This window comes from Melospiza georgiana, chromosome 29 (assembly GCF_028018845.1).
Source record: "Melospiza georgiana isolate bMelGeo1 chromosome 29, bMelGeo1.pri, whole genome shotgun sequence".
NCBI lineage: Eukaryota > Metazoa > Chordata > Aves > Passeriformes > Passerellidae > Melospiza > Melospiza georgiana.
In genome coordinates, this window is record NC_080458.1 from 6,386,151 (window position 1) to 6,406,722 (window position 20,572).

The following is a 20,572-nucleotide window of genomic DNA, read 5'->3' on the forward strand; positions in this document are numbered from 1 at the left end:
CCTGAAGTGCCCAAATCGCTGCAAACCCTTGCTGAGGGTCCCAGGTCTCCAATGATCTCTCACTTTTAAACACACCACACTGGAGCTGGATGTCCCGAGCTATAAAAAGTCTTCCCTTTGCCATTTGGAATTATGTTCTGCAGGCTCAGCACATCCCAGTGCCACAGTCCTGGGAGCTGCTGCTGGGGGAAAGATGGATGAGGAGGGGAGAAAGAGTAACCCTGGCAGCTTTGGAGCTTGAGGGAGCCCCGGATAGAGCAGGGCTGGGACAGCAGAGCTCAAAGGCTGGAAAGGAGCTCCGGGAGGGGAGCAGCTGCCACAGGGGGGACAGGAGTGAGGGGACCTGAGGGAACAGGAGGGGACCTGGGGGAACGCAGCCTGTTGGGAAGGGGGCTCTGGGCTGGGGGCACACTGGGGTCCTGGGCACGCACCAGGGTCCTTGGAATGGCAGTGGGACCCTCAGGATGTCACTAGAACCGTTGTGAAGCCACCGTGATGGTCGGGATGGCACCGCGCCGCTGAGCCTCAGGGATGCAGCACGGCCGGGACAGCCTCGGCCCCATGCACGCGTGGTCAAGGACTGTCCCTTGAGGGCCCTCGGCCCGCGGGTTCCGTCGGGCAGGGAGGCCCGTGTGGGCTTCGCCGGGGGACCCGAGTGGCGGCGATGGCGGCGGGAGCGGCCCCTGAGGGGAGACTGAGGCGGGGCCGCCAGGGGGCGCTGAGGGCACCGCGCGCTTCCCGCGCTCGGGGGGGACACACACGTGACCGCGGCACACGTGACGACACGGGGCACGTGACTGCCCCGCGCCACGTGACGGGGGCCGGGAGAGCGGCGGAGCGGGAGCGGAGCGGTGAGGCCGGAACGGACGGGATGGGAGCGGGGAGTCCGGAGAGACCGGAACGGACGGGATGGGAGCGGGGAGTCCGGAGAGACCGGAACGGACGGGATGGGAGCGGGGAGTCCGGAGAGACCGGGACAGACGGGATGGGAGCAGGGAGTCCGGGGCGGATCGGGCCGGACCGCAACGGACGGGACGGAATGGGATGGGATGGGATGATGGACGGGACCCGCGAATCCGCGCTCCCGGCCCCGCTCCCCGCCGCCTTCCTGCGGGCCGGTAGTCATTGAGCTCACCAGGGACCGACCGTGTCCGTGACTGACCCGGATGAAAGGATGGAAGGACCCTGAGCGGGTCTGGTGCTGGTACAAAACGTGGCTGATCCGGCTGTGCTGCCGTCCAGCAGGGCCTCGACCGGCTGGGGCAAAGAAAAACGTAATGATTTATTAGAATAACCTAATGAAGGTCAGCAAGAGCAAGTGCAGGATCCTGCACCTGCGGAGGAACAGCCCCAAGTAGCGGTGGGATCCTGGAATGCACGGGGCCAGCAGGTCAGGGAGGGGATCCTGCCCCTTGGCCAGAGTGAGCATCCAGTGCTGGGCTCTGGACAGACAAGGAGCTGCTGGGGATGCTCCAGTGCAGGCCACAAAGATGTTGAGGGATCTGGAGCATCTCTGAGGGGACACTGGGAGCTGGCCTTGGTTATTCTGGAGAGAACTGAGATGGGATTTTATTAATACATATAAATATCTCCAAGGGGTCAGAGGATAATGCCAGACCCCTTTGATGATGCCCAGAAACAGGATGAGGAGCAAGTCATAAACTAGACCACAAGAAGTTTTACCTCAACATGAGGGTGAACTTTCCATGGAAGGGGGCAGAGCACTGGAACAGTTCCCCATGGAGTCATGGGAGTTTTCCTTTCTGGAGACACTGGGACATTCTCCAGTGTCACCTGCTCTGGGTGACTCTGCCTGGACGATCTCCAGGTCCGTTCCAACACTGACCATCCTGGCATTGTGTGTGTCTCTCTCAGGTGCAGCCATGGTGTCCAGAAAGCAGCTGGCAGACTTTGGCTACAAGGCCTTCTCGGGCTCCATGATGCTGCTGACGGTGTACGCCGGTTACCTGTGCAGTGTGCGTGTGCAGAGAATGCTCCAGCACCGCCGCCAGCGAGAGAGCACGCCTGGGGCTGAGAGCTGAGCCTGTCCTGGGGCTGGGGCTGAGCCTGTCCTGGGGCTGGGGCTGACAGCTGGGACCAGCCCCACGAGCTGAGCCTGTGCTCGGAGCCCCCAGCCCCACCTTCCTGCTGCCCCCTGGCCTGGGGAGGCAGATGGAGTGCAATAAAACCCATGTTAAAGTTGCCAGTGTGGTGATGTGTGGTGTCCCCCAAATCATAAATTGGTCGCTCTGTTCCACCCCCTTTCCATGGGCAGGGATGCATTCCATGAGTCCATCACTTCGGTTCTTCCAAAAAGCTGTTTTTCTTGTTCTGGCAGCAGCACAAGTGCTCAGAGACAGCCAAGGGAGCCGTTTGAAACACATCACCCCAGGTTTCTGAAGCAACTTTTAATTGGAGATAAGAGTAAACAACAGTACAAAATGGTAACAACTTTGAGAAGTTTCCAAAATTCTGCTCCTGATTGACCGTTCCATTGCCCCCAAGTACCATTGAGTAAAAAAAGAGAAGCAAAGCCCACGGTGTGGCTGCTCATCCAGCCCTGGGTTCCTCCACAGCTCTAGCATCAGAGCAGCAACAACCACTTGTCTCAGAGTACAGGACCAAAACATTATTTTTTGGAGAATTAAACCCAGCCCACCAGTTCTGAGCCTCCCTCTGATGCCAGCTTAGCCAACTGAATCCGGTAGGTCTAGAGAAGTCTTCAAACCCACAATTTGCAACAGGAAGGAAACAATTTAAAACGCTTGGATTATGCTGGTTATCTCAGGGGCAATAAACCACCCCCCCACCTCCTTGCAGAAGGCTTTGGTCAAGACTTCAGAGGGGTTTGCAGCACCAATAGAGGCAGCAGACGCTGGCCTGGTCCCTGGTGCCAGCAGAGATGAGCAGCCAGGACCTCCCCAGCAGCCTGGGGCGAGGCAGAGCAGTGGTTCTGGGCTAGCACAGTTCAAAGCTCAGCTGGGAGCAGAGTCTCTGCCTCACCCAGGGCAGCTGGGACGTGGAACCTGCGTTCTCTGTGCTCTGAAGTGGCTTCTGGAGTGCACCAAGAGCTGCTGCAGCTGCCGGGAGCGAACCGTCACCGAGTGGCACCGAACCCTGCGGTCCAAACCTGCTCTGCCTCGAGCTGATCCCAGTAAAAGCCAGTTTGTCACAAAGACACCTCTGCAAATATCAACAGGACTCAGGGGTTTTTTTTCCTGGTACTTCTGAAGTACAAAATGGCTTGAAATGAAATCTGCAGCTTTGTTTTTGCCCCGCTCCTTGGCTTCATCCCTTGTGCCGTGCAAAGCCTCTGACTGGTCAGGGTTGTGCCCGTTTCGGGTCTGCTGGAGGTTTCTGGGGAAGGGGTTTTTGATTAAAGATCACTTGGGAATGTGGAGCTCAACACAACTAGATATTGAAAGAGAAGTTCGTGTTTGCTCAAGGCCAGCCCAGGGCCTTACTCCTCTCCTGTCCACTGGCCGCCGGCCACGTGGCCGTTCAGGCGGTTGGAACCGTTACTGGAAGTGCTGAAAATTCCTTTTGTGCTGTTGGAAGTCACATCCTCCTCCTCAGAGCTGCTCTCCACGTCACTGCGGTCATCCTTGGACACCTAAACATTGCCAGTGGAATTGGGGAGTGGGAGAGGAGAAGGGGAGTTGAAAAATTGACAGAAAGCAGCAGTTAGAAGGTTGTGTCCTTGTGATGAACCACCTGCACTCACATCTACCTCCTACATCTGAGCCTGGCTCAGTTCAAGCTGAGCCTGTCATCACATTAGGAGCAAGACACAGACACTGAAAAAGACAATTTAGAAAGATGAGCTCCATTTCCCAAATATTCTGTGTCTCTGAATGATGATTTTACAGATCTGGTGTTGTTCTTGTCCTCCAAGGGCTCCTCTCTACATCAGTTAAAAGCCATTTTCCTAAACCATTTGTTTTGAATCAAAAATTTCTCATGCCATGATCACAAGTGGGTCCAACGACCAAAAACCAGGAATGTGTCAGTTTGAGAGAGAACGTTTTGTCCTACAGGGAGCAGCTTTGCTATTTTAAAAATTAAGCAGCTTTATTTATCACATCACTGCTCCAACAGAGCACCTCCATTCCCACAGCCTGTGCTTCATCTGGGAGATCCCATTTAGGAGCAGGAGCCTGTTTGGACAGGGATGGAGAATGAAGGCAGTGTCTGATCCAGCAAACACCTGCTCAGAACAGCAGCAGCCTCAGCCCAGGGTTCCAGGTATCCTTGCAGAGCATGCTTTAGTTCAAACTGCTGCAAATCCAGCTCTGTTTGACTTGCAAGTGGGATTTTGAACCTTCCCAGCAGGAGGGGAGGGGAAGAGCCCATAAACGTGGCCCCAGCTGCAAACACACAGCTGGGGTGGTGGCAGGTGCCAGAGCAAACCTCCCCAGTGTGAGCTGGGCCTGGAGAGCAGCCCCTCACTGCCCTCCCTCTGCAGCCTCAGTGACTCCATGTGCCAGCACTCTGCCTTGCAGCTTCCCAAGGGTTCCAGGATTTCACTCTGCTCTCCTGGAGTCAGGATTAGGGCTCTGCAGCAGCAGGAAGTGGTCGAACTCCAGGGAAGATCTGGCTGGAAGCCAGGTGGAGTTAATGATCTCCAGGAGCTTTCTGGATGTCCTGGCTTCTGCCTGTTGCCAGAACTTTTGCTATCTTTCCCCAATCTCCTGCTATATTGGAAGTTCAAAGGGTCACTGGAAGGAAGCAGAAATCCCTTGACATTTTTTCTGTTCTTGGGGGAGAAGTGACTGTTTCACTCCTTTTCACAAAAAGGAGTAAATTCTTCCTGCCCTCTCCCCTCAGTGTGGTGCTGATGGGGAGCAAAGACAGAAACTGGAGTGTGTGGGTGTGTAAAAGCACAAAGTGAAGGTTGTGCAGGCAGGTGACAGCAAGTGAGAACAGACCCCAGGACACTGCTCTGACCTTTGGAAAAAACAGTATTTTAGCATTCTGTCAGGACCAGGGAGAGAAGGAGAAGGCACCAGGGCTCTGCTTTTGTCTTGGGGCCTCGACACAGACGTGTTTCAGTGAACAAACAGAAACACAGGTCACACTTACATGCACAGGGTGAAACTGTCCAGCTCCAATCTGGCACAGAGAAAAGGAGAAAAGAATGAAGAAGACAGAGCTAGAGTCCTTTCTCTGGCTAGGTCACCTGGACAGGAGAGAACCAAGGAAAGGGAAAAGGTGTAGAACTCAGGATACAGAAACAGCTGCAGAGAATGAAAATCAGGCATTTGTAGTAGCAGCTGTGGGGAACAGATGGAGAGCTCGTACCCTGAAACCTGCTTGCCCCCAGAGTCAATCAGAATATTTATATTTTTCAAGGCCACATTCCAGGGGTAGGGGCAGCTAAAGTTAAACACAAAATAATGCAGAGCCATCAGAGAAACCGAGATCAGAATATCAATATCTGACAGGAAAAAGCATTTGTGGTATTAAATCAGCTTTTTTGCTGGTTTCATAGAATCATGGGATGGATTGGGTTGGAAGGAACTTAAAGCTCACCTTGTTCCACCTCCTGCCATGGGCAGGGACACCTTCCACTACCCCAAGCTGCTCCAAGCCCTGTCCAGCCTGGATGATCTTTAAGGCCCCATCCAACCCAGGCCATTCTGTGATTTTTGACAGCCACTGAATCCCTGGGAACCTTTTCTCTCAGCTCAGTGCAGGCACTGCACTGGCAGACAGAAGCCAGTGAAGCAGCACAATCCCCAGCACACCCCAAGGACTGGCTGACATAGGGAAACATCCTGTATGTTCATCCTGTTGTCCAAAAGAGAGCCTGCAACCACCTTAAACTCCAGAGTGCACAACAAAAGTGTCATAATTGCCATTTTAGGACATTTGAATGTAGTGGAAAATGGAGTTATTCCCCTGCATGCCCAGGAGAGACTCCCTGCCTTGAACACACCTGGGAACTCACAAGTGCAGAACAATCAAGGTCAAACCACCATTTTTGTGAACTCTTGATGCAAGTCCCTTAAGAACCAACACCAGCCCTCATTGAAAAGCTCAATTTCTCACAATTCCTTAATGGGGTTTGTAGGAAGGAGGAGCCAGCAGCCTCCCTCAGGCTCACCTTGCCCCTCACCAGGGCCTTGGAGGCCGTGCGGATGATGAGGTAGGACCAGATGACGTGCAGGACCTGCAAGGTCACCAGGAGCCCGTTGAACAGCCACCAGGAGGGGTAGGGACCGATCAGCTCCCAGCTTTCAAACAGGGTTGTGTTCAAAATCCTGAAAGAGATCCAGAAACACATTTCAGATCAGCTGGGCTCGGCTCTGACTGGAGGTGCCAGGCCAGATGCACAACAGTTTGTGTCTCACTGAGCATCTGCTGCTCTGCTCCTGCCTGAGTCAGGAGACTGAGTAAAGCTCATTAGGAGCATTTGAACTGAGCAACAAAACACAACATGTGAATGTGCTGCAATTTGGTTACACACACATGGATCTGCTGCCAATTTTCTTCTCCAAAGCACAAGCATTTATTTATAACAACTTCACAGGAAGTGATGTCAGGCTGCTCTGGTCACCAAAACAACTGTTAACACCTTCCTGCTTGGGCAGCTTCCACCCAGATTTAAAGATCAAAAATCATATAAAAATAGGGTGGGCACAGGAGCAGGGCAGGGACTGCCCCTCTGTGAGTTCTGGGCCCTCACAGCAAGGAGATATTGAGGGGCTGGAGAATGTCCAAAGCTGAAACAGCTGAGGAAAAGGGGACTCAGGGGAGATCTTGTGGCTTTGCACAATTCCCTGACAGGAGGGGACACCTGGGGGGTGTCAGGCTCTGCTCCCAGTAACAACAGGACAAGAGGGAAGTGCCAGGGAAGGTTCAGGTTGGACATCAGCAGGAATTTCTTCATGGAAAGGGTAGTGAGGCACTGGAGGGAGGGGCTGCCCAGGGAGGTTTGGAGTCCCCATCCCTGGAGGTGCCCAAGGAACAGCTGGATGTGGCACTCACTGCTCCAGTGGGGATCAGTCACAGCTGCACTCAGTGGTCTTGGAGGGCTTTTCCTCAAGGATTCTGGGATCAGGAAGGAATTTTGTCCCCAGAAGGCCTCCCTCCCTCCCTGGGTGCTCTTCTCTTCCCCCAGAGTTTTATAGATTCCTCCAGCCAGGCTGGAAAACTCAAAAACTGCTTTATGGCCCAAGCTTTGTGTTTCTTTCATTACTGTTTTGCTGTTCTTGTTGCTGGGAGTTATTGCCAGTCCTTCAGCAATTTAATAAACACTTTGGATTTTATGATGCAGAGAGGTATGGAGAAACCTTTAACAACCACATTAATTTCACACAGCTTTTAACACAAGAAAAACAAAACAAGCTTTTCAAACAAGAAGCAAAATCCCCCAAAAGGCAGCTCCAGAAATATTTAACTCCTAGCAGGTTTATGAAAGAATTAAATGCAATTCCAGAAATCTGCTGATGTTTTACTTTACTAATTAGGGAAGGGAATGCACGTGCAGGGCCTGCAGTACTGCTGCAGCTTGCCAGATTGCTCTACAAAGCTGAGGAGTGACATTACAGCCTGTGGAAAACACATTAAAGATTTACAGGATGCTGAGCACTGGTGTGAGGTAAGAGACAGAACAGCAGCTGCTAAAACAAATCTCTATTTTGTCCCTGGAAGGAGCCTATGAAGAAATAGGAATTAAAGCTCTTCTTCATCCAGAGTCCTTTGGTGCATTTACTGGAAAATAAGCAAGAGCTTTAACTGCAACCCTGAGCTAAAGTGAAAGGATTGTTGCTGCCTAGCAGGCACCCAGAAAGAATGGGAATGCCAGATGTCCATGGCCTAAGAAATAAATGCAGGCAGTAAAATGGTGTAACCAAATTGCCACAACACACAATAAATGGACAACAGCTCATTAACCAAAGCACTGCTCCAGCTCTGACCTACTGAGGTGAGAGGGAATCTCATTATGGGATGATTCTCTCTAAGCCATTTATCCAGGGTTTTACCTCCCAAGAAACCTCAGACCTATTTCAGGCTCTGAACAGTCACGACACAAGGACAGGACAGAAGTGTCATAAGAATCAGAAACTAGTGATGACTAAGCCAAACACAAACAAAAATGACCTCAAGAGACTGTGCATCACTTGTAATTATTTCTAGAACTTCTTCAGAGAAGCACAAAATCCTTCAAAAGCCTCTCAGAGCAATTCTGGCTGACTCTGCCATCACTGCAGCTGTGATGGGACTCTGGGATCTGAGATTTCTTCATGTGCCTGCTCAAACCTCCTGCCCCAAACAGCACCTGGGCCATGTGCTGCTTCAGGCTGCCTGGAGGGACAGCTGGGATGCTTGGGAAAAGCCTACAACAAAGGTTGTGCTGAAAGGAGTGGGAGAACAAGCAGGAGCTCCCAGCTGCAGGTGCTTACCAGAAAGGGTAAATGCCCAGGCGGGTCACGATGAACACGACCCCAAAGAGCATGAAGAAAGCATCACACAGACGTTGGTACTTGGCATAATTGGCCAGTTTTGCAGCCTGCAAGAGACAATAAACATGCAAATATTATTCTCTTTGTGCACTCCTGTAATTACTTGGCTGGAGAGAGGCAAAAAATTCTCAATCACATTTGTACAGTTTGGAACAGAGGGATTATTACATTGTATTACTATTTTCATACTGTTATTTATGTGGTCCTACAAGAATAGTGGGAGGGAATATTTACAAGGACTGGAGCGACAGGACAAGGGGGAATGGCTTCAAACTGCCAGAGGATACAATCACCCTGTCTGAGAGGGTGGGGAGCCCCTGGCACAGGTTACCCAGAGAAGCTGGGGCTGCTCCATCCCTGCAAGTCTCCAAAGCCAGGCTGGATGGGACTTGGAGCAACCTGGGATAGTGGAACTGGGTGATCTTTAAGGTTCCTTCCAACCCAAACCATTCCATGATTTTGTGACTCTCAGCACCCAAGCAGTTTGGAGGAAGAGCTGACAAGGCAGGATCAGCAGCACGAATTTCATGGCATATTTAAAGGAGTTTATCAAGAACAAAGAATGTCAGCTTGCTCCCCTGAGATCACACCAGCATCAGGGATGTAAAGACTGAAAGGAAATTCACCTCCAAGAGGAAATCTGAAGCATCATGGAGGCACAGCACCAGAGTTCCAACCCGCACCATGTTATTCATGTAGGAGAAGGTGATCAGTCCAATCGTGGCCAGGTGATGGACAAACATGATCAGGAAGTCCTGGAAACAGGAAAAGCAGGAATGAAGATTCCTTGGTTGTCACACAAATGCAAAAGTTTGGAACTGAGCCACCCAACTGAGTCACTGGGGTCCCAGGATTCCTTGGGTTCAGGCTGTGACTCTGCAGCAATCACAGCTCATCACACTCCCACCATCTCCACAAAAGCTTCCAGAAAGATCTCTCAGCTTTGGTGCTGCTCAAGTCAGAGCTCTGCCTGCTCAGGGATCACTGGCACACACAGCTGTACCTGCAGACCCCACAGATATGATTCAGAGGACAAGGTGACCCTTATTTTTATCTCCTTCTGGTTTTTCAGACACACTGAAATCCCCTTAGCTCCTGGGACACATTTAAGTGCTGCTGCTGCTGCTGGCAGTGACCAAACCCTGCCAGGGCAGAGCAGGCACAGGTAAACTCAGCAGGAAGAACAAAAAATGTTTACAATGCACAATATTCAGGGCTGGTGTGCACTTCAGCCCCTGGCTCCCTGTACCTCACCCTTCTGCTGTGGGGAATGTCATCCACTTGTTAAAGTCAAAATGAAATATTACAAACACAGCCCCAGAGTTGTTCATCACTCCCTGTCTGCAGCTCCACTGTATTCCACACTGCACCACCTGCTCATATTTCAGCACAAAAAGCCTGGGTAAACTTGTTTTTTAACAGCCAATGCAAAAATTGGGGTAATTTGCTGCTTTGCAGCTCATGTAAAGGAAGCTATAAGCCAGGATTTACTGGGGACTGTTCTCCAACAGCAACAATAACCAAATCCTGGAACACAGCACGACAGAATTAGATCTGAGCAACTGCAACCACTCATCATCTGCTCCTCACACAGAGGAGAAATTCCTTTCAAAACCCCAGTTATTATTTCCTTAGTGTTTGCCATTTCCTCAGCAGCTTCAGCAAGGTACTGCTTTGAGCAGCTCATTTTCTTGCAAGCCTTTCAGTTAAATCTATTTTTAGGCAATGATGTGTTAACTTTTGATTGGGAGGCATTGAGTGAAGCTGCTCTGTCCTCTGGAAGGTGAAAGGAACTCAAGGATACACCAGGTCAGCCTTGCTCCTCCCTTTTTCTCAGGGCTCACAAAGGTAAATGAGGAAGAAAACATAATTATCAATACATTTTAGCTTTCCTGGCCAGGCACACTCCCATTTTTTGTTAGTCCTATGTATTATTATTGTTTTCATTATAGCTAATGAAATTCTGGGTCATCTCACCTTCCTTTTAATGTCTGTAAACTGAGAAAACATGAGGGACCAGTAGAAGGCCAGCTCCAAGATATAGTAATAATAAAGCCTGGATGTTAGAGGCTGGAAAATACAGAGAAAGCGCAGTTACAAGACAAAATAATTCAAAATTTACATTAAAATCACATTTTCCTTCCTCCTTTTCCATCCCACTTTAACAATCTCAGCAGCAAATGAACATAAAGTAACTGAGTCAGATGTATCTGAGGAAACCCTGCTGCTGCCAAACCTAACCAGGATGTGAAGGCACAAAGACTAAATTTAATCCAGTATCAATAACAAAAATAAAAACTGAAATTGTCCAAAAAGTTGGAATTTAGGATATGTTTCTGTCATACCTGGAAAGGGTAGTTGTACCAGCACTGTCGTGTGTCCCAAAACCAGGGTGCCTAAAGGGAATAGGTAGGTTTTTATTATATATAAATAAAAAGTTATATAAAATCCCAGTTTTGTACTGGGTGTTTTCCTCCCCAGCACCTAAAGTCACCTGGCACTGGCTCACTGAAATTTCACCTTTATTCTGCCATTCAGACTACATTTACTGTAAAACACCCTAGTGATTTCAAGTCTAATTTGTGCTGTCAGTGTGAGGTCTGCTGCAATGGAAATTTCTAGAATAATCATACAGCTCTGATAATAATAAAGAGCCAAGGAAATGAATCTGTATCCTTTCAAGAGGGAAAGAAATAAAAAGGAGCAGCTTTCCATAGCAAAGAAAACCCAAAATCCACCTTGTTTTTTTCCAACATTCTGGGGTAACACATCAAATAATTTTCTATGATTTCCAAAATGACAGATCTGGACAGAAGCTTCCCTACAGTGTAAAGAAGGTCTTGAACAGAACCCCCAGGAGCTCAAATCAGGGATCATTCAACTGCAGCCACACAGAACAACAGCGTGGGTGACAGAGCAACTCACCGTCCAGAGAAACCTGATTCCATAAAAAAATATACTGAAATAAAATGTAAATCTCCACCTGGAAAAAGAAGTAAAAAATAAACTTAGGACATAGAATCAGGTTTTGATTAGCATTTGTAAAATTAATTTAAATAATTGGGAAAAATATGACACCTGAAAAGTCTTCATTTCTAAACATTTCAGGTAACATAAACCTACTGAAGAGTTTTCACACCACACTTGGGTTTGCATCAACAGCCAGGTTTGAAACTCAGGGTGAACATGCATCATTCCATATTTAAGAGACAAAACAAGCAAAGCTGTTGTCACCCACATGTATGGATTTTTCCCTCTTACCTTGTGGCTTTAGGTAGACAAAACCATACTGGGGGAGGAATTGAAAGTTACTGGAAAGGAAAGAAACCAGCAGAGGAGAAACAAGTCAGGAAAAAATGCTGAGGTTCTATTGCACTACAGAGAAAACTGCAGGAGCTTGGAGGGAATGGGGAACAAAGAATGGGCTGAAAAGAGAAGAAAAGGAAGCCAAGGAGTGTCTGGGACTGGGAAAGCCAGAAAGTGGGAATGGGAACAAGCTCTGGGTGGGAATGGGGCCTGCAGGAGTGTCCCAGGGGATTTACAGCCAGTGTGGGCATGGGGACACAGGGACAGACATGGACACAGACAGACAGACACAGGGACACACAGACACTCTCAAGTGCCACAAAGGATCTGGCCCAGTGTCTAAAGCCACCCAGCACTGACCCCTGTACCCCGTTCTGGTCTCTCAGGCATGCCCACAAAATATTTGAGAATTTCAAAACCTCCTTTAAGTGCCCTGTTTGCTTGTACAGGAATTTTGGCCCTGGTCTGGCAGAGCTCTAAGATGAAGCCCCTCTGCACAAACATACATGCTCTCACAAAATTTCGTGAGGGTGGTGGGTTTGTCCTGGTTCCTCCGATGCCGAAACCAGCGCTGGATCTTTCGGACATCCCAGTCCAGCTGCTTGGACAAGCCTTCTAACCTTTTTCCATCTGGAGACTGAAGGAAAATGAAACAAATGTCATTTCTCCCACTCCTTAAGCTACTTTCAGTCCTGCACTATGACAGAAATAATGCACAGATAACAAAAACCACACCAGGAAGGGACCACAGAGCCTGGAAGCAAGAACCCATTGCCACAAACCGTTCAGGTTTAACCTTCATAAGCCGCTAATTACTTAATTACTCAGAATGGTTTTGGTTGAGCATTTCCTCACCTATTTCATCAGCTGACAGCACATTAAGACAAAGGACGTGACTGTTCTGTCTGGTAATTGGGGGGAGGAGCTGTTGAAGTGTTCTGTCCTACCTGTTAAAGCTGCACATCATTTCAAACAGCCCAGAACTCAGCAGCAAAGCTTAAGATGTTTAAGGTTTGCTACTCACAGCAAGGACAGGGAAACTTTAAAGTAAGAGTTGGTTTAACACAGTAGATATTTGTATATTCCATAAAGGCACAGTAGAAATTGTGTTATTTCTGTTATCAAAGTTTATAAATGAAAATATATTGGAAGACTGAAGTACTTCAATGATAAATATAGATATTATATATCCCTGTTCTCCACCTGTCTGAATGAACATAAATGGATTTATCAAAGTGAACCTAACCTGGTAGCTCCCTCTATAATAGGCCAGGAGTGAGATAATTCAGACCAGCTCTGCCAGGGAGCTCTACCACTGAAAGATGATAAACACATTTTACTATTTTAGTTACATACCAACCACAAATGCAGAATGTTGATTTAATAAAAATTCATCAGTTCATCAGCTGAAAACCAAAATCAGAGTAATCTGATTTTCAGCATTGAGACCACGACTGTCCTGTCAATCCATCACACATCCCTCAGCACTTTCCTGGGATTTAATGGGGGGAAAGCACCTGCCTTCAAGGGGAATCAGGGAATTCAGAGCTCCCAGCTCAGACTGGCAGTGAAATCCTTCCCCTGCACCAGGGGACTCCCAGCCTGACTCCCCAAACCCCGCAGCACAGTGGGACAGTTACAGGTTTCATCAGCCAGACAAATTCTGCACAGCCTGTGACCTCCTGGGTTTTCTAAACATCAATTTCAAGGACATCCCCTGCATTAAAGTTCTCCCAACAAAGGGCATCAGATTCTGGGGATTTTTCAGTTCACACATCATTCCAAATGCCTCAAAACTTTAATGTTCCCACAAGGCAAGTTTTTGAAGTTATCTGCTCCAATAGATGAGGTTCAGCATCACCAAATCTCAACAGAAAACCTTCCATTTTGTTATCTTTAATGAAAATCTATTGCACTTATTCAATGCTGGATAAAGTACAGTGGGATTCTGTAAATCTGTAGGCCTGTGAGCTTAAGGGAAAGAAGGAAACAACCCAAAGAAACACCTGCAGCCACCACTGAATGTCCTGCCCTTCATCAGGACATCCTTCACTGACTGAACACCTCCCTGAATAATCCCCTTCCACTGACAGCTGCTGCCCAGGTTTACAGTAAATGGCAAAAGTGAGAGGAAGACTTTCACAATAAAACCAATAAAATCAGAAAAGGAACCGAGCTCAAAAAAAAGAGGAACCCTTTCCCAATAAAAGTGGAAGATGCTGGGAAATCTCCTGTTAAACCAAGAATCCCCACTGTCCAACTGGACCAAAGGCAGGGAACTGAAGGAAGCAGCTCAGGCCTGTCCATCAGGGGAATATTTGTATCCCAAAGAAGATTCTTCTGTGCACAAAACCATGGCTCACCATAAAGGGAATTTACTTTGCTACCAAAAGGACCTGCCAGAGGCAAAGTAAAACCAGAACGAGCCCACTTGTGGAAGCAGAGTGTGAAATGTGCATCTCAACCCAGAAAAGTGGAAGCGAAAGCCCCCCCGAGACACTTCCAGGCCTCCATCCCCTTTGGAATGGAGCAGGAATTTGAAGTGTGACTCACCTTAGTGATGGATGTAAACACTTTCTCTAAAATTGCATTGGGCTGGGCTCTGTGAGGTCCACTGTCCTGAATGCCAAGGTTTATGGCACATGGCTTGGCAATAAACCTGCAAGAATTGCCCAGAAAGAGCTGGATTAAAACAAGATATTTATTTCCTTCCTCTGCCTAAATCACAAGGACCTGGATCTGTCACCACCTGCAAAACATGGTGAAAAAGCTTCTGAAATCTCCATTCCACTGCTTCCCAGGTGAAGAAATTTCTTTTATTAATCCATATGGTAACTACAGACACCACATCCCGTGCACACCAGAATGAAAAATTAAATCTTAATGCCCTTGGCTTGTAAGGATCTGAATGTGTTCCCCAGGGAGATTCTCATTCCTCAGCAATAAAACAATAGACTGATAGCAGTCTGCTGTGAACAGAAATGCTGGAGATGAAGCCCTAAAACAAAGCATCTTGTTTCCAAAATAGGCCTTGGTGTCACACAGCTCAGAAAAAAGGGAAGTTCAAGTGACACAAGCTCCCAAAAGTAACTTTTTCTTGGGGGGAAAATAAAGTGGCTGGTTTCCTTCAGGACAGACAGGAAGATGCAAGTGCCCCAGTCTGAAATACCCCTGATCTTGGGATCTCATCCATCCCATGTGCTCTGTGTATTCCAAACTGATTTGACTCATCCTGGATTTTACAGCACAGACTCTAGAAACAAGCCTGGGTTTAAAACCAAAAGAAACATAATAAATTAAAATAAATATAATATGATCCAAATGAGCAGGTTTGTGTCAGAACAAGCTCAGGGCTCCAAGGGAAACGTCTGCATTACCTGACACATGAATTGTTCCTCTCCTGTTGGTGGGCAAAAGGAGCAAAATTCAGTTTAATCAGTTATTGTGAGGAAGAACCTGTTTCTCAAACTGATTTTGAAAAGGACACAACATTTGAATCATTAAAACCATTTTGCTTTCACTGAGAGATTGTTTCAGAGAGAGCTAAGCTGAAATTACACATATTTAGGAGCCTCCCAGCGCCACCAAGTAGAAAATACTGCTTTTTCTGACCACAATTGTTACAATTTCTCCTTGTGTTTAAAAGGAAAGATTAAAATTCAGGAGACTCTTGGCTCTAAGTGCTCCAACAGTAACTATTCTCAGGAATACTCACTTAGTGCTTCAGGAACAAATATCTGTGGCTGTTTTTAACAACAGTCCCAGGTCGTGGAGTTTTCCCTTGAGGAATTACAGATCAGCTTGTGACTGATCCCAAAGGAACACCCAGCTCTCAGAAAACACTAAACAAACCATGGTCACTGTGGGCCCAGGCTTCCCTGGCTGCCCCAGCTCCTCCTGTGTCTCCATCCAGGATCTGTGAGGTTTAAAATCCCTGCAGGATCATCCAGCTCAAGCTGTGCCTGATCCCCTCCTTGTCCCCAGCCCGGAGCACTGAGTGCCACATCCTTGGACATCTCCAGGGATGGGGAAATCTCCCTGGGCTGCCCCTTCCAAGGCCTGACCACCTTTTCCATGAAGAAATCCCTCCTGGTGCCCAACCTGACCCTCCTGTCAGGAGTTGTGCAGAGCCACAAGGTCACCCCTGAACCTCCTTTTCCCCAGGCTGAGCCCCTTTCCCACCTCCCTCAGCCTCTCCTCATGCTCCAGACCCTTCCCAGCTCTGCTCCTGTCTCTGGACATGCTAAACTACATTTCAATGCCCACAGCTTAAAAAAAAAAATAATTAAAAAATAAAAAAGGAAGGAGTGATTTCCTTTGAGCTTGGCTCCAAAGGCTCACGGCTTCCGCCATAATCCAGACCACCAGCCAGAAATCCTGTGCTGATGTTATGAAACATTTGGCGAGACCCCCACAAAAAATGTAAAAAAAATCAAGTATTAAATGTCTTTATACTCTGCTTTCCTGCAAGATATGCCACAAGTGCAGCACAGAAGTTCACACATGAACTTACAGGTAGAATATGAAGCGAGTGGTGAATGCCCTGCTCAGACAGGAAAACCCCAAGCTGTCCTGCTATTGAGGTAAACTCAGCAAGGTGAACTCACACTTTAAATTTTTGGTGCCAGAGCAGGTTTTCAGATGTGTTTTGCACTGAATCCCACAGTGACAAAGTTCTGCACAACCCCCAAAATAGACAAAAATGCTGCCCTGACAAAATTTCCATTCTCGGGGATATTCAAACTGAAAGGCAGAAGACCACAAGGGAACTGAGCTGCCTGAACACTGGCCTTGCTTTGAGGAGAGGATTGGGTGAGGTGGCCTTGAAAGGTCCCTTTTAATCTAAATGATTTTATGATTCTATAGAAATCCCAACGGCAATGAACTGTACCCAAGGTCAACTTACTGCCACACCTTCCAGCAAGAAACTCTCATCACATAAATACTTCTATGAAACCTTTATCAGCAGGGATCAGCTCACACCCCAGCCTACCCTTTCACACTAGTTGTTAACACACACTGATTTTAAAACCAATTTTCAAGTCCACAGACTCATGTGTTAGAACAGATAGTTCTCAGGGATGTTGTGCTTCACAAAAACATTTCTTTATGAACATTCCAGTTTGGTTTATTACAGCTCTTAAAGGAAGAACAATCTCCAAAGTGAGATGTATTGAATATGCACTTTTTGAGTTTGTATTTCCATAATCTCTCAATTTCACTGTGTTAAGATTTAACCAATCCTCACCCTCTCACTTTCCACTGTCTTTACCTTCCTCTATGAGTCCTGCCTCACCCCAACAGTCATAAACTTTCCACAGACAGACAAATGAATTATTATTTTGTCAATGCCATGATGTAAAAGGTAGTTTTTAGTGGAATTCTAACTAACAGAAACGTGTCAGTGTTGCAGCACAAAGCACTTCCTCACAGTGAGGAGCTGCAAAAGGAGAGAGAAAAGAGCAGCTCAACCAAAAGAGCTGCACGAGTCTGTAATTCACATTCTGAGTCACCAAGTCCAACTGTGAAATGTGTGTCAAGAGAGACATTTGACACAATCAAAGCCTGAATTGGGATAAATGCACCACAGGAGTTTATTGAGACAAAGCTGAACTTTTATGACATCTTCAAAGTGGCTGGAAGAAACAGAAAGGAGTTTATTCAAAGATATGTACTTTTAAAATAAACACACTAGAAACCGCCTGAGATGGGCTGTGACAATCTGCTTTCACTTTGGGACACCACTGAGACACAGCTGAGATCAGGAACAATCCCCTCAGGAACCAGACCTCGGCCTCTGAGATTTGCTCTGCAGGCTCAGGAGTTAAATCATCATTTCACTCCACCCTAAATTAACATCACAAAAGAAATTTCATAAACCAGGGAGACATTATCAGGACAAAGTAAATGCTGCCTTGAGCAGTGTCCATCAGGTGCAGTGCATCTTCCCCAACAACTCCAGGAAAAGAGAATATTCTGCACCTCATCCCCAGACTGACACCTGGATTAGGAACCTCCCCACAACACAGTTTTTATTGTGTCCTCACAACCTCCTTTCCTTATGTCCTGGCAAGTTTGGCCAGGACCAGCACACACCAAGCTGAGATGGGATTTTGGCAGTGCCACGGGTGTTCCTGGGTTCTCTGAAGCCTTTTCCTGAGGGCAGAAAGACAGCATGGAGAAAATAGAGCCTCTCAATTCCTCACCTCTCTGCTGACCTGCTTCATTTTCCTCCTTTATTTGCCATCCCATCCCAACCACCTCATAATTTCTGAAAACTCAGGAAAATTCACACTTCTTAAAGAAAACCCACAGAAAAAAAAAAACCTGACTCAATTCCCACTCACTTTAGTCCTGCAGCCTTTTTCATGCTTAGAAAACACCTATGGAATCATGGAATGGTTTGGGTTGGAAAGCACCTTAAAGCTCACCCAGCCCCACCCCCTGCCATGGGCTGAGACACTTTCACTAATCCAAGCTGCTCCAAGTCCATCCAACCTGGCCAACTTCTGCCCTTTCAAGGCAGAAATTTAAGATTAAATCAATGTTTAATGAACTACGTGCACAGCAATACAGGGTGTCTTGGTCCGTTTCACCTAAGGGTTTCCTAAGTAAGCCGCTTTACTAATTAATATCTCTGCCACCCACACACTGCGTGGCTGTGGCAGATCCACACCACACACAGGATCTACCTGTGCCCCGCGGCTGAGCTCACATGTTTATGGATGCCCAGGTAAATGCGGAATCCCGTTTTACACCTGTTGATGGGCAGAGATGAAGATCCGCACTCGCATCCATCGTGTCTGAGACGAGGGAGAGCCACCGAGTATTTAATAATGCATCAGGCCATGAGAACGAGCCCTATTTCCTCATCCAGGAACTCAGGGAAAGTACAATAAAGCACACACGGAAGCCAAGTGCGGAGCCGCCAGCTCCGTCCGTCACCCTGCGAGCTTCTCCCGGCCAGGAGCAGGAGGAAAAGTGAATTTCTGTATAAAACATGGGATTCTTCTTGGCATTACCTCAGCACCACCGGACCGGAGGGGCCTCTCGTTACCCAGATCCAGGGCAGTAGAGCCCCACGGGCTTGTGCATGTCGCGACAGACACGACTCCCGCGACAGATTCCCGGGATTACACAATGTCCCCTTTCCACGCACGAAGGGCCTCGCGGAGGCCCCGCAGGGTGCAGGGGAGCTCCCGCCGAGCCGCCCCCCGGGCCGGCCCGGTGCTCACTGACCCCGGCGCCTCCCGGCCCCGCCGCCCCGGGGGCGGCCCCGCGCTCACCTCTCGAAGAGCAGCCGCACGGCGAAGATGCCGAGCGCCAGCGGGAAGGCGGAGAGGACGTGAGCGGCCCGCGGGTACTGCAGCCCGCTGCCCGGCGGACCCGGCTCGCCGGCCAGGTCCGCCCACGTCACGTTGTGCGGGAGCCAGAACCGCTCGTTCCAGAACCAGGCCCGCAGCGCCGCCGCCGCGGCCGCCGCCATCTTCCGCCTGCCGCCGCCGCGCTCGGGCGGCCGCCACAGACACGGGGGCGCGGCCGAGCGCCAGCCCCGCCCTGCCCATCACGGCGGCAGCGAATCGGGCGGCAGCCCCGGTCCCGAGGGGGCGGTGCTTGGGGAGACCTCGCCCCTCATCACCTCAGCCCCGCCGCCGCTGCCACACGGTGCCACCGACACGGCCGGGCGGGGTTGGAGGAGGCCGCGCCTCTCACCGCCCGGCCACGGCCCGTAAGGGGCGAGCTTGGAATACACCGCTCCCCTTATTGCATCGTCTGCCACAGGCGGTGCGGAGCTGGGAGGAGACCGCGCCCTTTATCGCCTGGCTCCCCGCCTCCCGGGGGCCGCAGTTCTGGCGGTCGCCACAGCCGCCAAACGAGGCCAAAACGAGGTCCCGGCCCTCACTGCGGCCGCCGCTCACGGGGCCAGGCCGTTGCTCACGGGGGTTCCGCTGGGCCCCGCGCGCGGCCCGTTACTTTGGAGCATGCGCAGTGCGGCGCCCCCGCGTTCCCGCCCGTGAGGCGCGCGCGAACTCGTGAGGGAGGAGCGCGCGCACGGCCCCGCCGCCCCCTCAAAGCGCCCTGAGGGAAGGGACGCGGAGTGACGGAAAAAAAATTCACAGAACCACTGAGTTACAGAGCCAGAGCCAAAAAGTGACAGAACGACGGGTCACAGAATATACTGAGTTGGAAGACACCCATGAGGATCATCAAAGTCCGACTCCTGCACAGGACACCCCAACAGTCCCGCCGTGTCACGGCCGTGATGTCGCGGTTTCCACAAGCAGAGACGACTTTTAACTGGTAAAAGTCCTCAAGGCAGTAAGACAGGGCAGCAAACGATCCATGGTTATAGTGTAATGTCTCTTTTGGCCCCTGTCCAGTGGAGAATAGATTAAATGGCCCATTAAGCACTCAAATGCTATGATAACTAATAGATTCAAGGATAGAGTAATTTATGATCTAGTCACTTTTTTTTTTAATCAATGACTTAATTTAGAAGTATCCAATGTGCTAATTTCTCCTTGAAGATGTTCAGTTGGATGTAGGCCCCTGTATGTCAGAGACACACAGATGCCTCAGATTTATCTAGAATTAATGATTTTCCGATTAAAGTCTCTGGTAAGTGCAGCCAGTATTGCTTCAGTATCACGTAACCGGGAAGACACAGTAAAATTCAATTGCGTTACCTTAGAAACAAGCAGTTGGCATATTCCATAAATCCAAGTCCACGACAAATGATCTTCCCTCCCTTTTCAAATAGCACAATTTAGAGTCAGAGAGATCTCTGGTTGCTTAGC

At 49.0% G+C, this 20,572-nt stretch overlaps 2 protein-coding genes across 4 annotated transcripts; one reads left to right on the top strand and one right to left on the bottom strand.

The window, feature by feature from the left end:
• The first annotated feature begins 779 nt into the window (after positions 1-779).
• Positions 780-2,203, top strand: LOC131094546 (cytochrome c oxidase assembly protein COX14 homolog). The gene is made up of 2 exons (XM_058042203.1): positions 780-851; positions 1,876-2,203. The coding sequence occupies exon 2, from the start codon at positions 1,884-1,886 to the stop codon at positions 2,040-2,042; it is 159 nt and encodes a 52-aa protein (XP_057898186.1). The 5' UTR covers positions 780-851; positions 1,876-1,883; the 3' UTR covers positions 2,043-2,203.
• Positions 2,204-2,399: 196 nt separating this feature from the next.
• On the bottom strand, positions 2,400-19,263 carry CERS5 (ceramide synthase 5). Of its 3 annotated transcripts, XM_058042167.1 has the most exons (11): positions 19,061-19,260; positions 14,328-14,433; positions 12,281-12,411; positions 11,394-11,451; positions 10,814-10,864; positions 10,446-10,538; positions 9,095-9,223; positions 8,409-8,515; positions 6,107-6,263; positions 5,083-5,112; positions 2,400-3,613 (listed from the first exon to the last, which is right to left on the bottom strand). In XM_058042167.1, exons 1-11 carry the CDS (start codon positions 19,258-19,260, stop codon positions 3,461-3,463), a joined length of 1,215 nt encoding a protein of 404 aa, XP_057898150.1. In that variant the 3' UTR covers positions 2,400-3,460. The 3 variants fall into 3 exon arrangements, with proteins under 3 accessions (XP_057898150.1, XP_057898149.1, XP_057898147.1); XM_058042166.1 differs by lacking the exon at positions 5,083-5,112 and having other exon boundaries at positions 19,061-19,263; XM_058042164.1 differs by having other exon boundaries at positions 3,526-5,179.
• Between the last annotated feature and the right edge of the window lie 1,309 nt (positions 19,264-20,572).